At 38.9% G+C, this 14,873-nt stretch overlaps 1 protein-coding gene across 5 annotated transcripts in view; it reads left to right on the plus strand.

Moving 5' to 3' along the window:
- The window catches only part of LOC124643256 (adenosylhomocysteinase-like 1), a 56,707-nt gene extending 49,858 nt beyond the window's left edge, over window positions 1–6,849 (plus strand). For all 5 annotated transcript variants that reach the window (XM_047182155.1, XM_047182156.1, XM_047182157.1 and 2 more), the window contains 6 exons: window positions 2,066–2,198; window positions 2,575–2,701; window positions 3,113–3,190; window positions 3,584–3,763; window positions 5,055–5,222; window positions 5,948–6,849. In XM_047182155.1, the coding sequence (XP_047038111.1) occupies window positions 2,066–2,198; window positions 2,575–2,701; window positions 3,113–3,190; window positions 3,584–3,763; window positions 5,055–5,222; window positions 5,948–6,106 (845 nt within the window). In that variant the 3' untranslated portion in view covers window positions 6,107–6,849. The remainder of the gene's footprint in view (window positions 1–2,065; window positions 2,199–2,574; window positions 2,702–3,112; window positions 3,191–3,583; window positions 3,764–5,054; window positions 5,223–5,947) is intronic.
- Window positions 6,850–14,873: the final 8,024 nt, after the last annotated feature.

Genomic DNA, 14,873 nt, shown 5'->3' on the forward strand with positions numbered 1-14,873 from the left:
ATGTACTCTCTTATATACGCTCCTATGTACTCTCTTATGTTCTTTCTTATGTACTCCTCTTATGTACTCTTTTATATACGCTCTTATGAACTCCTCTTATGAACATTCTTATGTACTATCCTATGCTATCTATGTACTATCCTACATTTTATTCAAATAAATAAATCTATTATTATTATTAAAACCTGGGTGTGCTAATGGACAGTCACTTGTCTTGGGGTAAACACATTGCGGAAGTAAGCAGGAGAGTATTTTGCACGTTTCAGTCTCTCAAACGGCTCCAAAAGTTCCTGCCTTTTTCAACAAAAATTACTCTCGCTCAGTCGCTTCTTCTCCCACTTTTAGATTATGCTGATGTCTGTTTCCTTGATGCGACTGAGGAACTTCTAGATAAGCTCGAACGTCTGCAGAATCTGTGCATCCGCTTCATTTTCGGGCTCAGGAAGTACGACCACGTGTCGGAATTTCGAAGTCGGTTGAAGTGGTTGCCTATTCGGCGGCGTCGAGATGCTCACATTCTTTCTTTTCTTTTCTCTCTTCTCTACAATCCTCGCTCACCAAGATATCTTCGGGAACGTTTTGAGTTTCTTGTTCCGAGAGGCAAACCTTGTCGCACTTCCTCATCTCTCCTTCTTCGTGTCCCTTCCCACACTACGAGCCGCTATGATGGATCGTTCACTGTTCGTGCTGTGAGACTGTGGAATTCCCTTCCACATTCGATACGCGAAAGCCCATCGTTGGGTGCATTCAGGCGACGAGTAAAGGAATACTATTTATCGACATGAATGATATTTATATTCGTATGTATATATATATATATTATATGTATTATGTTTATGTATTGTGTAGTTTTACTACATATATATGTTTAGTATATTGTTATTTGATATTTTTGTTTAGTTTTCAATGTTTGTTGTGCACTTTTTAATCTACCCTACCACTATCAAATCTCTCCATGGCTTTAAGGTTGGCTGTAAGAGAACCCAATTCTGGGTTAAGCTCGCCATTGTACATAAACTGTCTTTTTTTTATTTTTTTTTATGTATTGTTAAGTATGCAATAAAGAATAGAATATTATATTCTATGTACTGTTAGTTAGATATGTGATTAGTGTCCTGATCGTTTATTGCATTTAGGCTAAATTGTAAATGCTGTATCACGTTAAACTGGACAAAAAACGAAATAAGTGCCTCTGTAATATTTTTTTTATAAAAGCTTCTTGTTTCTATGTACGAAAAATTCAATATAATATGCCTCGCAATTCTCAATTTGCGTTTTTCAAATGGACGTAGTTATGCAGAAACGTTCCAACCCACTGTACGCGTAAATGCTTATATCTCAAATTAAACTTGAATTTGAGACATAAGCATTTACGCGTTTCAGTTGTATTCTTTTTTATTCTAACTAGTAAAGGTACTAGAGGTTTTATTGTTGAATTATATTGAGTTTAGATAACCATATGCTAAATTTTAGGCTGTTCAATCACAATAACTCGATTTCGGGTGACTTGTGGGTTGGAACGTTTCTGCATAACTACGTCCAAATGTTCCTCTTCTTGCCCCACGGTCAATCATCTTCAGAGCCTTTTTTCCAACTATGTTGGGGTCGGCTTCCAGTCTAACCGGATGTAGCTGAGTACCAGTGCTTTACAAGGAGCGACTGCCCTATCTGACCCCCTCAACCCAGTTACCCAGGCAACCCAATACCCCTTGGTTAGACTGGTGTCAGACTTACTGACTTTTGATTTGACTACCCGTAACGACTGCCAAGGGTATTCAATGACAGCCTACAGTTTAACGTGCCATCCGCAACACAGTCAGTGGTGTTTAAGGTATACTTAGAAAGTACATACAAACTTAGAAAAGTTGCATTAGTACTTGCCTGACCTGGAATAAAACCCGCGCCCTCGTATTCGAGAGGTTAGTTTTTTGCCCACTAGGCCACCACGACTCTGGTATAATAAAATGTGCCTTGCAATAACACCTCAATTTGTTATAAAATGTTCCTCTTTCTGCCCTATAATCACCAACTTTATAAAAAAATCCCCCTTTTTCCTCAATTCTAGGGATAGTGGAGGAGAGCGTGACGGGTGTCCACCGACTGTACCAGCTGAGTAAGGCTGGCAAGCTGTGTGTGCCGGCCATGAACGTCAACGACTCCGTCACGAAGACCAAGTTCGATAACTTGTACTCTTGCAGGTCAGTTCCTCCGTTGGCGCTAATTTTAAGGTTTTTTTTTTAAGGAATAGCAAACAGTTACATTATAAAATCTTACAACTAATTTAACAATTGCTTGTTGTGGTCATAATGTAACAAATTTCAGGAGGTTGACATAAAAATATAGATTTCTGTAGGTAAATAGAAAAAAAATAAGTTACGTACCCATTTTATTGTTGATTTGGGTTGAGAATCATTACCATAGTTATGTCCTTGAATTTTGCACGGATGCAAATCAACAGCTTGTATGTATGATATCGTATATTTGGTATCGGCATTGCACCTGTGCGAAGCTGGAGGGGATTTCATCACTTGATTTTGACTTTGATTTGGTTTTGAAACAATAATTTTATTTCAGGGAAAGTATAATAGACGCTCTCAAACGCAGCACGGATCTGATGTTTGGTGGCAAACAGTCAGTCGTGTGTGGTTACGGGGAAGTCGGGAAGGGATGCTGTCAAGCACTCAAAGCCTTGGGATGTGTTGTGAGTATTACCTGTTTGTATAGAACTGCCTTTTGTCGGCGAGTTCACCTGCGCGTGCGTCCCGAAAATTCAAACATATGTAGTTGTGAAACAGTACTTTTGAACGTCATTTAGAAAATACAGCCCCCAAAACGCCTACCCTTCACCATTTACATTGTGTTTTTGCTGGAAAGAAGAAAAAGGCGCCCAACAAGATATTTTATGTTGGTCTGTAGGTTAGAAGGGCCTTTCAACGACGTTTTCTTCATACAGCGACATACATATGTTAGTGAAAATGATTATCGAAATCCATTGTAGTGTTTGCGCTAATGAGTAGCAAACTTCCATGTCTTCGTACAAACTTTCGCATTCATTATAATAAGTATGATAAATGTGTATGTATTTATTTTTTTCTATAACGGTTTCTTTCAGGTGTATGTGACGGAAATAGATCCCATCTGTGCGCTACAGGCGGCCATGGATGGCTTCCGAGTTGTTAAGTTAAATGAGGTAAGTAATTTATTAGCAAAACTTGCTTCTGCCAGCGGTTTCACCCGCATTCCTTGGGTACTTCCGTACAAACCCGGATAAAAGCCTATAGCCTTCCTCAATAAATGGCCTATTTAACACTGTAATTTGTTTTCAAATCAGACTAGTAGTTCCTGAGCTAAGCGTGCTCAAGAAAACATACAAAAAATTCTTCAGCATTATATTTTTAAACGCCCCAGAAGACTTACTAGAATCTAACTCGAACTTGAGAGGCAATTCTCTGCATTATCGTCTGCCGAGCTTTATCACAGCTTTGTTGGGGCCAGCTTCCAGCCTAACTGGATGCAGATTTCTATAACTTTAAAGGTTTTATATTTAGGAAATTACAACACTTTTTAAATCTTTGTTTCCCAGGTAATACGCCAAGTAGACATCGTAATAACAGCGACGGGCAATAAGGGCGTGGTCACACGTGAACACATGGAGCGGATGAAGAACGGCTGCGTGGTCTGCAATATGGGACACAGCAATACTGAGATAGATGTCCACGCCTTACGTACCCCTGATCTGCTGTGGGAGAGAGTTCGTAGTCAGGTAAGCAAATTTTTCAATTCATATTCAAAATAAAAAATCGGTTGCAAAACAGCATTTCTCGAACGTCAGAAATTTATTAACCCATCATGTTCCATCTTAGGCCCTTTATGTACCAGGGCCACGGTAACAATTGCGCAGCTCCGAACCTATTCCTTCTTGCCTCGTCTTCCACAATGAGTGTCTTACTCATCATCCTCCGAGCCTTTTTCCCAAACTATGTTGGGGTCGGCTTCCAGTCTAACCGGATTCAGCTGAGTACCAGTGCTTTACAAGAAGCGACTGCCTATCTGTCCTCCTCAACCCAGTTAGCCGGGCAACCCGATACCCCTTGGTTAGACTGGTGTCAGACTTACTGGCTTCTGACTACCCGTAACGACTGCCAAGGATGTTCAATGACAGCCGGGACCTACAGTTTAACGTGCCATCCGAAACACAGTCATTGGTGTCTAGGATATACTTAGAAAGTACATACAAACTTAGAAAAGTTGCATTGGTACTTGCCTGACCTGGAATCGAACCCGCGCCCTCATACTCGAGAGGTTGGTTCTTTGCCCACTAGGCCACCACGACTTTTTTTTTGAGTGTTTTACTAACTAAATTATAATAATAACGGCGTTTAAGGCCCATCTCGGCCACGGCGGCTATTCTCATGTAAGGAGATCAGCCAGCTGCGCAGGACATAGTGCACGAGCATTTACTTAGATTGCTGTGCACTCACTATTCCTTCACTCTCATGGTCCAATGGGACGGCAATCCGACGCCATCAGAGAGAGATTACAAGCAGGACCGACACTAATGTACTCTCTGATGCGCGGGCCGGCACAGACGCGAGAATTCCAACTCGAGACACACACACATATGTATGCACAGCAGCAGTCACGCTTGCGCCAAGTAGTCCAATGGGGCGGTCGCCTCCATATGGTCGGGCCGAACTGTCTATTGCGGAGCATGTCTGAGCATGTGGTGCGAACGCCAAGGGATTTAACTAGTAACCATTTAGTAATGTGTGAATTAACCCCTTACGGCAGCTAGGCCACGTGCAACGAAATACACACGCGACCAAAGTGCGCGGGCTGGTCGCAGAGACATGATCGCGTGGCTTTAATGCCCAAGATCACTCACCTCTACAGTCTAGTTTGTCACCATTTTTGAGACTACCGTGTTAGCTCAATTGTGTTGTTGTTGTTGTTGTTAAAAGTCCACTTGTTAAAAGACCGTGCACAAATAATTTTTCAAACACATAGTATGTGACAAGTTTACTGTAATTATATCAACCTGTATATCCTCACAGGTGGACCACATAATCTGGGCGAGCGGCAAACGCATAGTCCTACTAGCAGAAGGCCGTCTAGCCAACCTATGCTGCTCCTCACTGCCATCGTTCGTGGTGTCGGTGACGGCCGCCACGCAGGCGCTCGCGCTCATCGAGCTGTACAACGCGCCCGCGCACCGGTACAAGGTGAGGCACGCACTACATCATAACCTACACAAACCTCATCAAAACTGACACAAACCGCATCAAAACTGAAAAATAACTCACTAAAACTGACAAACCTCGTCAAAATTGACATACACCTCATCAAAACTGTCAGACACCTCATCAAAATTGATACACACTTCATCAAACTAATACACATTTGATTAAAACTGTCAAAAAATTCAAAACTGTCATAGACTCATCAAAACTGTCAGACACCTCGTCAAAACTGCCAGACACCTCGTCAAAACTGTCACACACCTCATCAAAACTGTCAGACACCTCATCAAAACTGTCAGACACCTCGTCAAAACCATCACACACCTCATCAAATCTGTCACACACCTCATCAAAACTGTCACACACCTCGTCAAAACTGTCACACACCTCATCAAAACTGTCACACACCTCATCAAAACTGTCAAGTAGCTCATCAAAACTGTCACACAGTTCATCAAAACCGACACACACCTCATCAACACCGACACACCTCATTAAAACTGACACATACCTCAACAAAACATAACCAACGCATCTGACAGGCGACCGACTAGAGTGTGCCAAAGAGAGCGACTGCTTACCTGATCTTAACCCAGTTAACCGGGCAACACTAACTACCCGTAACGATCGCAAAAGATGTTCAAATGACAGAAAAAAATTTAAAGAACTCATGAAGTTTTCATAAAATCTATTGATTTCTGTTGCAGGCTGACGTATACCTATTACCCAAGAAAATGGACGAATACGTCGCCAGTCTACACCTTCCGACATTCGATGCCCATCTCACGGAGTTAACGGACGAACAGGCGAAGTACTTAGGCTTGAACAAAGTAGGCCCATTCAAACCTAACTACTACAGGTACTAGCATAGAATCGTTTATCGCAACAATAATGGTCACCGGTGAGTCGCAGTTGCCACGCAGTTGCCACGTAGTTGTGACGCAGTTTCTACGCAACTGCCACGTAGTTGCACCGCAGTTGTGACGCAGTTGCCTACACAGCTGTGATACTGTTGTAAAGTTACCATCATGGCTGCGACGCAGTTGCTTTAAGTTTAGATATAAAGGTGTAATTCCGACACATTCTTTTGTCGTTTACGGTCGATGACCCAAAGGTCGACTTCCATTAATTGTACTTAATTTACTATTAATATTATCTCGAATATGCGACAAACACTTTTGTCGGAATTCCACCTTAATCACACACAAAATTGCCACGTAGTTGCGCCGCAGTTGTGACGCAATTGCCACGCAGTTGCGACGCAGGTATCGGCGTTTCTTAGTGTTAGTACATATGTTTGCTTTGTGTAAAATATATTTAGTTTGAATGGTTGGGGCGGTTTTGTAATTTGTACCATTGTAAATGCAGTGCTTTTTGAAAAAACAGTAGTTTCGTTGCGATATTTTTATAAAATACTAGAACAGTTAATGGAACGCCTTTAATTTTCCGACGGGTTATAGTATAATCATTGTATACCTAACCGTCGGACATCGATCGTCGGTCGCATGCGATAGAAGCGGGGATCGGAATGTGACCTTTAGGAATTTGGTTTCATAAAATCCTTTTCATAGTAGCTTATTTGCAAATCTCAGATACTACAGGACAGATTTAAAAAAAAAATCTATGTTATTTTTTTTAATTAAATGGGCTTTCCATTTTTCGAAAAAGACCCATGAAAGGCGAGAGAAGCTGCTGGGGGAAGCTTAGTGAATCAAAAAGTCCAAACAATAAATTACATAATGTTCAAGTAGTGGTTGTTTACCCTAAAGCCGGGTCCAGACATGTATCATTTGCCCGATCCGATCACCTTATAGCTGGGTACTCACTTAGAAGTGTAGCACGTAACATATCAGATACGGTATCAACCTGCAAGTGGGTACGGCTCGTCCACGGTCCTCACGAGCACACTGCGAGCCGCCTTTGTGTTCGCAGCGAAGCCACCACTCGGCGGGGCACTGCGAGCTTACAGCGCTCCACGCGCGAGCGGCTCGCAGCGGGCTCGTGCCTACGTACTCACTTGATACCGTATCTGATACGTTACGTGCTACACTGCTAAGTGAGTACCCAGCTTTACCGTATCGTCGACGCGTATCATGATCGCATCTGTGGACGGGTACCGATACGCGTATCATGATACGCCGTTATGATACGGCTCGTCCCATGTCGTGTCGGTTTTTGTCCCTCATACGGAGCAAATCGGAGACGGCCACAACTTGATACGGTGCGATACCCAGATACGATACGGTGCTCGGATCGGGCAAATGATACATGTCTGGACCCGCCTTTATACGTGGTTAACTTAGTATTTTCTAAATCAGTTTTCAAAAAACTTAAAATATCGCAACAAAACCGCTGTGTAACTGAAAACTCAAATTTTAAAATCGAATAGTATTTTTAACAAACAATATATCAGTAAAAGGCTTGTCCCGCTTCGATAAGGTTCAGTTGGAAATATAGCGATGAATGAATGAGTTAGACGTAGTCATTCTGTTAATAGTTACTGAAAAATAAAGTTTGCTACAAAATTATCAATAAGAAAATATTTGATTGATTGAACCACAGAGTTTGAAATTAATAGAATGGACATATGAAATAGATCTTATTGTAAATTTAAAATCAGCTTTCTATTGTAATATAAGGACAATATCTATTCATATCAACTCTGTGGTTTTAAAACACAATACCGGCAACAAAAATGTTGCCGATATGTTGCCCGTAAATCGCTCAACAGGATTGTGCGCTTACGTTAAAGATATTACAACATGGCGCAATGTTGCGGGCTACAGTTGCCTTACAATATGTCGCTGGGTTTGAAATACATACATAAATAATTATTATTCTTGGAGAAAGTGATTAAATATCTTTATACCTCTATAATAATGATTAATTAAATCAATGGATCATCATGACGCAAAGATAAAAAAGATAGAAAGAAAATATCGCCATAACAACCACATCAAAAGTAGCTCTCTAGAGGGATTTTTAAAACAAAATCTAGCTTTTTATAACTTACCAATTCAATGAAGTAAAAGTTTGTTTATTGTATGGATAATCTGAACCAGGAATGACCGTGGAAAATATAAGACAGAAGATATTGAAATTGATTTGAGACACAGACAGAACAGAGCAATCGATATGTCATCTCATCAAAAAAAAAACCACTGGTATTTATTTATTTACTCCGAAGTTATTACAACTTACACGATATTTCAAAGAAAGTTAAAAGTGTAGTAGTGTAGTAAAAAGAGGAACAAAAATGGCTTCCATTTTGTCATCATGCTTTTGGTGAAATATCACCGGTCAGGAAACATTGACGTTTCTGAGACTTAAATGCCATACTCCTTTCCATATGATTTTTAACCCGACTACCAAGAAAAGTTATGTTGTTTGCTAACGTCTTATTAAATGTCTATTTGATTAATTTCAAAACAATCTCGTATGATAACATCAGGATTGGCCTAAAATTGTATAAAAAAATGTGTTTGAAAACTTACTTATTCCGTTTTGTGAAATGGCGGTGTAAAACTGTACAATATGATTAATATAAGAACATCCTAATAAATATACATAAGTGATTTCAACTTAGACTAAAAATCGCGCAACTGTGGCGCCATTGTTTAACTATAGTGGCGCAACTATTGAGCTAAAACAAGGTATGCAATTGCACCTTTAGATGGGCAGCTAAAGTAGCCAAACTATCGCTCAACAGTTGCTCAACTATCGCGTAACTGTTGCTCAACTATCGCGGTACAAATGACCTATATTGAAATCACTATATATTTTAATTATGTGCCTAGAAGCATTGTATATGCTCTGCATTGAATATGTAAAGTATATATATTCCTATACAGAAAATTTTTCAAAAAAAAATCTAAGTCCCGCCAAATAGGTTGCTTTCAAATCCAATTGCGTATGTTAATAAGTATTGGCTTAAAATTAGTATTATTTAATGTCTATAATTATAGCATTGTTTTAATTTATATTGTTATGTAAAAATATTACTTATATAGCAAAAAGTGTGGTTTGTGTGTTGATTAGGTTAAAAAAAACAATCAGTATTGGATCCATAATTTTTTAAGAGCTGTGAAGAAGTTTTACTTAGGAAGTCACATTTATTTATTGAATTAAATACAAACAAAAATTATTTGTAGATCGGCCTTTTTGAGTGGTAAAATAATTATGGATCGACAATAATTGCCGACATGAGCAACTATATGTATTTAGACGCCAACATAGCTCGATATTTTTTAATTTATTTATTTGAGAGCCAATAATACTATTCGGAAATAAATATCGAAACTACTTCACAGCTTCTTATAATATTAGTGTGAAATATGTATGAAAAAATATTATTCGAATTGTGTACTAAAACTATATTATTTGTTATAACACCAAATGTGTATGGAAATGTACTTAATTTATTCGCCTTTTTAATTTAAATTGGAATTATTGAATAAAGTTACCAGATATTATTTAACCAATAAAATCAATTTAGTTAAATATATTAATGCTTAGAATTTATTCAAAATAATACAATTATTGTTTTCAACACAACTTTTGTTTATATTTTTTGACGATATTATGTTACCATTTGTTTTAAATTTTAAGTAATATTTTATCAATTATTGTCAATTGCAAATTTTATTTTCATATTTTTTAAAAAGTTGTTGTTGTTTTAGTACAAACAAATTATGTTATATTTATTTTTATTAAAATGGGAAATGCAATAATAATGATCTCAGGAGCAAAAATAGTATTTTTACTACATATTATTATCTTTTTAGTTTTTAAATACAGTATCAAGGTAAAAAATGCAATTTTATATCATAATATTGTAACTCATCAAATCATACATAAAAAATATATAATTTGCAGCGCAACTGTGGCGCGACAATCGCTTTAAAAAAAGCATTGATTGATATTATTCTTAATCAGATTCTTACAAATGTGATAATAACTAGTTGCATCCGTTTTACCAAAAAACCCGGGTTTTTGCACCCCAGTGGGCCTGGTTGCATCCCAGTTGACTATAGTTCGGCCATTCAGAGAATGCGTTCCTGACACGTCGCGATTGAACTGACGACGTAACTTTGCAATGGCGTTGCAGTTACGATAAAAATATTTTTGCTGGTTGTTTACCGTTTTAACAATTGAGGAGCATTAAAACAACATTATTATATCAATAATCAATGAATGTAGTTACGTCGTCAGTTCAATCGCGACGTGTCAGGAACGCATTCTCTGAATGGCCGAACTATAGGTTGCATACCACTGAACCAGTTACACATGATATCGGTTGCACCTCAATGGGCCTGGTTGCACCCCACTGAGACAGTTGCACCCGAGGTCGGTTGCACCCCATGCACCCCGCTTGAAAGGCCCCGTAGCGGCCCACCGCCATTGTAATTACTGTAGAGTAAATAAGGGTATTGTTGCTATGTTTCTAATAAATATACGTTTAGAAAAATGTACTAATATTGTTTTTTTTTTACCCAAAATATCTGGACTATATAGTCTGAAGTCACCAACCCGCATTGAGCAAGCGTGGTGAGTAACGCTCAATCCTTCTCCGTGTGAGAGGAGGCCGCAGCCCAGCAGTGGGACGATAAAAAGGCTGTAAAATTACATGTCCTATTGGACCCCCGAGGGGTGCTAAAATGACTTAAGGACCGTTAATTCAACCATGATGGATGGATTGCTTGAAAGATGACATGAATAGGAAGGGAGGGAGCGTCAGTATGACGAGTGACAGGGGAAATGGAAGCGGAAGACATATTGCGCCGACCCCAAATAAAATTGGGAACAGGGCAGGAGGAAGAAGAAGAATTCAACCGACGTTTTTCTTAAAGCAATTGTTTATTACTTTAAATGCTGCTCGTGGAAATTCATGGATGGCACTCGGTTCCGCTAGGACACTTCCGTTGCATCAGTGCTGATGATGATGATGATGACGGTGAACAAAGGCATAAAAATTGCAAGATGGATTTTACGATTATTATCTACTGCTTCTAGTATCGATTAAAAACATATTTTTTGGAAAGCCACCCGGACATATTTTATGTATTTCAATGTGAATCACATAACTTGTAATCTTTTTTAATATAAAAAAGACAGACGTGATATTCACAATAATAGCTAATACTCAGATTATCTATTCAATCCAATGTTGATCCAGATTTCTTTGTAAGAGAGAGACAGACTTATACACTCCATATAGTGCCATCTCTCTTTCTATGGAATGTGACACCCAATTTACAAATTGTATGCATTCTTCGTCTTATGACGCGAAGAGATAAGTTCTTATTAATATTTAGTGCAATTAGTAGATAAAATATTGGTTTTTGAGGAATTGTGGCGCCAAAATTTTGTCATAGCTATACTTGGGCACAAGTTCATTGATAGTATAAATGTCCGTTTTTCTTAAAACAACTATTTGCGGAGCCTTTTCTCAACTATGTTGGGGTCGGCTTCCAGTCTAACTGAATGCAGCTGAGTACCAGTGTTTAACAAGGAGCGACTGCCTATCTGACCTTCTAAACCCAGTTACCCGGGCAACCCAATATCCCTTGGTCAGGACAGGTCGACAGATCTGGCTTCTGTCTTCCCGTAACGACTGCCAGAATTGTTCAAATGACGATTGGGACCCGCCAATTTATCGACCTTCCGGTAAAGGAAGAACAGGTCATGACAAGATCATCACCCATCCTTGGACCGTGCTAAGCTTTGCTTAACCTTATATATAATCGAAGTCGGTACTACACTCGAATCTGCCTTCATTTTTAATTTCAGCAAGAACTTTCTTATGTGCTTTTTGATATTTTTCGAAACGGTCCAATGGATTACCTAGCCATATATGTATGTATTTATATCATGGGAACTATACGATTAAGTCTTCAGAAATCTCCAATATTTTCCAGATGAGAAGTGTCATCTTGTTAAAACCACACAAACCACGTTTTTTCATGTTTAATAACAAATTCTCGTGATCACTGAAGTATCGTTTTCCCTGACATACCTACAGGTTGTTTAATTATTAAAATGAAATATTTGGCATAGAATGAAAAAAAGTAATTAGTCTGCCTCTTAGATAGCCCTAAAATAATGGACACGTATTTTTTCTTTTCTCTCACAAACAAATAAAAACGTAGATAAAACACATTTGAAATTTGTATTACGTCACGTTTAGGTACAATTTTTACATAGACGTGACGTCACGAGCTGTCACTCTCAATCTTTGTTGCGTTATATCTTAGTAAATATTTGATGTATTGTTAAAATAAAAGAATACGTTTCCAATATTTTTTGTCAATCAAGAATGCGGACTAATTAGAATCCTTATTTTTTACCCTGACCATAATATTGTCAGTGATGTCGGAGGCAGTTGCTATTTAGTACCTACACCAATAAATGTAACCTAAGTATTTTTTACTTTCAACCCTGACTATGTTCCTTTTGGGGCCCTTCGTGTACCAGGGACAAGATAACTCTTTCAATCCCGTAGTCCTAGCAGCTTTACACTGGAGGCCGTTCCCAGTATTCCATAGAGATATAATTTCACATTAACCCTCCGAAACACTAAACAAAGTATCTAAAGTATGGAACATGAAGTCCACAATATATTTAGAAAGTACCTACATACAAAAGAAAAATTGCATTGATGCTTGCCTGACTTGGAATCGAACCCACAACACCGTCCGAACCTAAGAGGTTGGCTCTTCACCCACTAGCTCACCATAACTTAAACTGCGACTGTCAAAACCACAAAAAAAACACTTTGTATTGCCACTAGAAAATACATTTTTACACCAAGCAACACAAAAACAAGTGTGGAAATACTTCAAAATAGAAAGTCAAAATTCAAGATAAACGTGCCAATACCAAGAAAACATAATTAATAAAGATTTAGCGACAATTTAAGTCATAACTAAATCTGGATGAAATTCCTATAATCTATATCTTTATCGGTAGTATCGTAATAAATAGTTAATACCGCAATAAAAATGGATTAATGTTATCATGACTCTGAACCTTTATTTTTACGAATACTTTGACATTGTAACTGTTATAATTAAAGTATTAATACACACTTCTAAATGTGTTAAAATTCTGAGCAACTTAGCTTAGTCATACCTAAGAGCAAGTGGTATCAGGCACGATAAACTGTAGGTCCCGGCTGTCATTGAACATTTTATCATTGCAGTCGTTACGGGTAGTCAAAAGCCAGTAAGTCTGACAACCAGTCTTGCTTATAAGTCTTGGTTGGCTTGAGTAACTGGGTTTAGAAGATCAGATAGGCAGTCGCTCCTTGTGGCACACTGGTATTCAGCTGCATTCAGTTAGACAGGAAGCCTACCCCAACATAGTAAACAGACTGCAGATTGTGTTAAAACGCCATTCCTTCTTCTTCTTTTGTGTCGATGACACATGTCTTACAGTGAGACTAGACTACCCACACTTTGTCAGCCCAGTATGCCGCCACAGCGAGAGCACGGCCGGATGCGCTCATTAGCTCCACCTGCGAACAAGTTTCAGGGCACAGTGGACATGCGATGAGGTGGGACATGGTATGAACTTGATGACGCCAGCGCCATTCCTAAAAATAGTGGAGAGATCAACGCTTTTTACAAATCATGTCAAATAAGTTGGCCCTTCTGAGTTTAGCTACTAATGACTACTCAACGGCAGAAATATAATACATTACTGCGCATGTTCAAGCTTCATAGTGGTATAGTAATATGACAAGAACTATAAAAGCCGTTGACATTCGTTATCAGCCATATTAGTGTTCGCTAATATTATTTTTCCTGACCATTGATTAATTATTTTCGTAACAAACACATTGGCATAAGCTGTTAACACCAGTCTTAACGTAAGATAATATTTTATTGTATTTTTATAAATAGGTTGTGGTTTAAACTATGATTATCTTGTAAATTATATTAATTTTATGACGCCATAAATACATAAATATAAGTTTTACAAGCTGAAGAGATTGTTAGTTTGGTGGAACGGTCGTAATCTTAAGAACTACTGGTCCGATTTATAGAATTCTCTCAGTGTTAGATAGCCCATTTATCCAGAAAGGAGAGCATCTGCCTAGTTTTTTCACAACTGTGTTGGGGTCGGCTTCCAGTCTAATCGGATGCAGCTGAGTACCAGTGAGCCACAAGGAGCGACTGCTTATCTGACCTCCTCAACCCAGTCACCTGGGCAACCCGATACCCCTTGGTAAGACTATTTGTCAGTATAACTGGCTTCTGACTACCCGTAACGACTGCCAAGGATGTTCAATGACAGCAGAGACCTACAGTTTATCGTGCCCTCGAAAATACAGTAATTGGTGTCCAAGACGTGGGGTTCGTGGAGTCGTTCCGTTAGGTACGAAAGTGAAACTACGGGCAGAAGCTAGGTCTTAATAACATGACCATTACTTAGGAAAGCTGAAGTAAAACCCCAACTTCATAATACCTTTTTTATAGGAAATCATCAAATGACTCCTCTTGCTGTGGGTGCACTGTGAGGGAGTGTCAGACTCTTACTGACTAAAACCCACCATGTTCCTTTAAGCCTTTTATGTACCAGCGCCGCGGTAACTCGCGCGAACAACCCCACAGTTCCGACAGGGAACTACAT

This window comes from Helicoverpa zea, chromosome 27 (genome assembly GCF_022581195.2).
Source record: "Helicoverpa zea isolate HzStark_Cry1AcR chromosome 27, ilHelZeax1.1, whole genome shotgun sequence".
In the NCBI taxonomy this organism is placed as follows: Eukaryota; Metazoa; Arthropoda; class Insecta; order Lepidoptera; family Noctuidae; genus Helicoverpa; species Helicoverpa zea.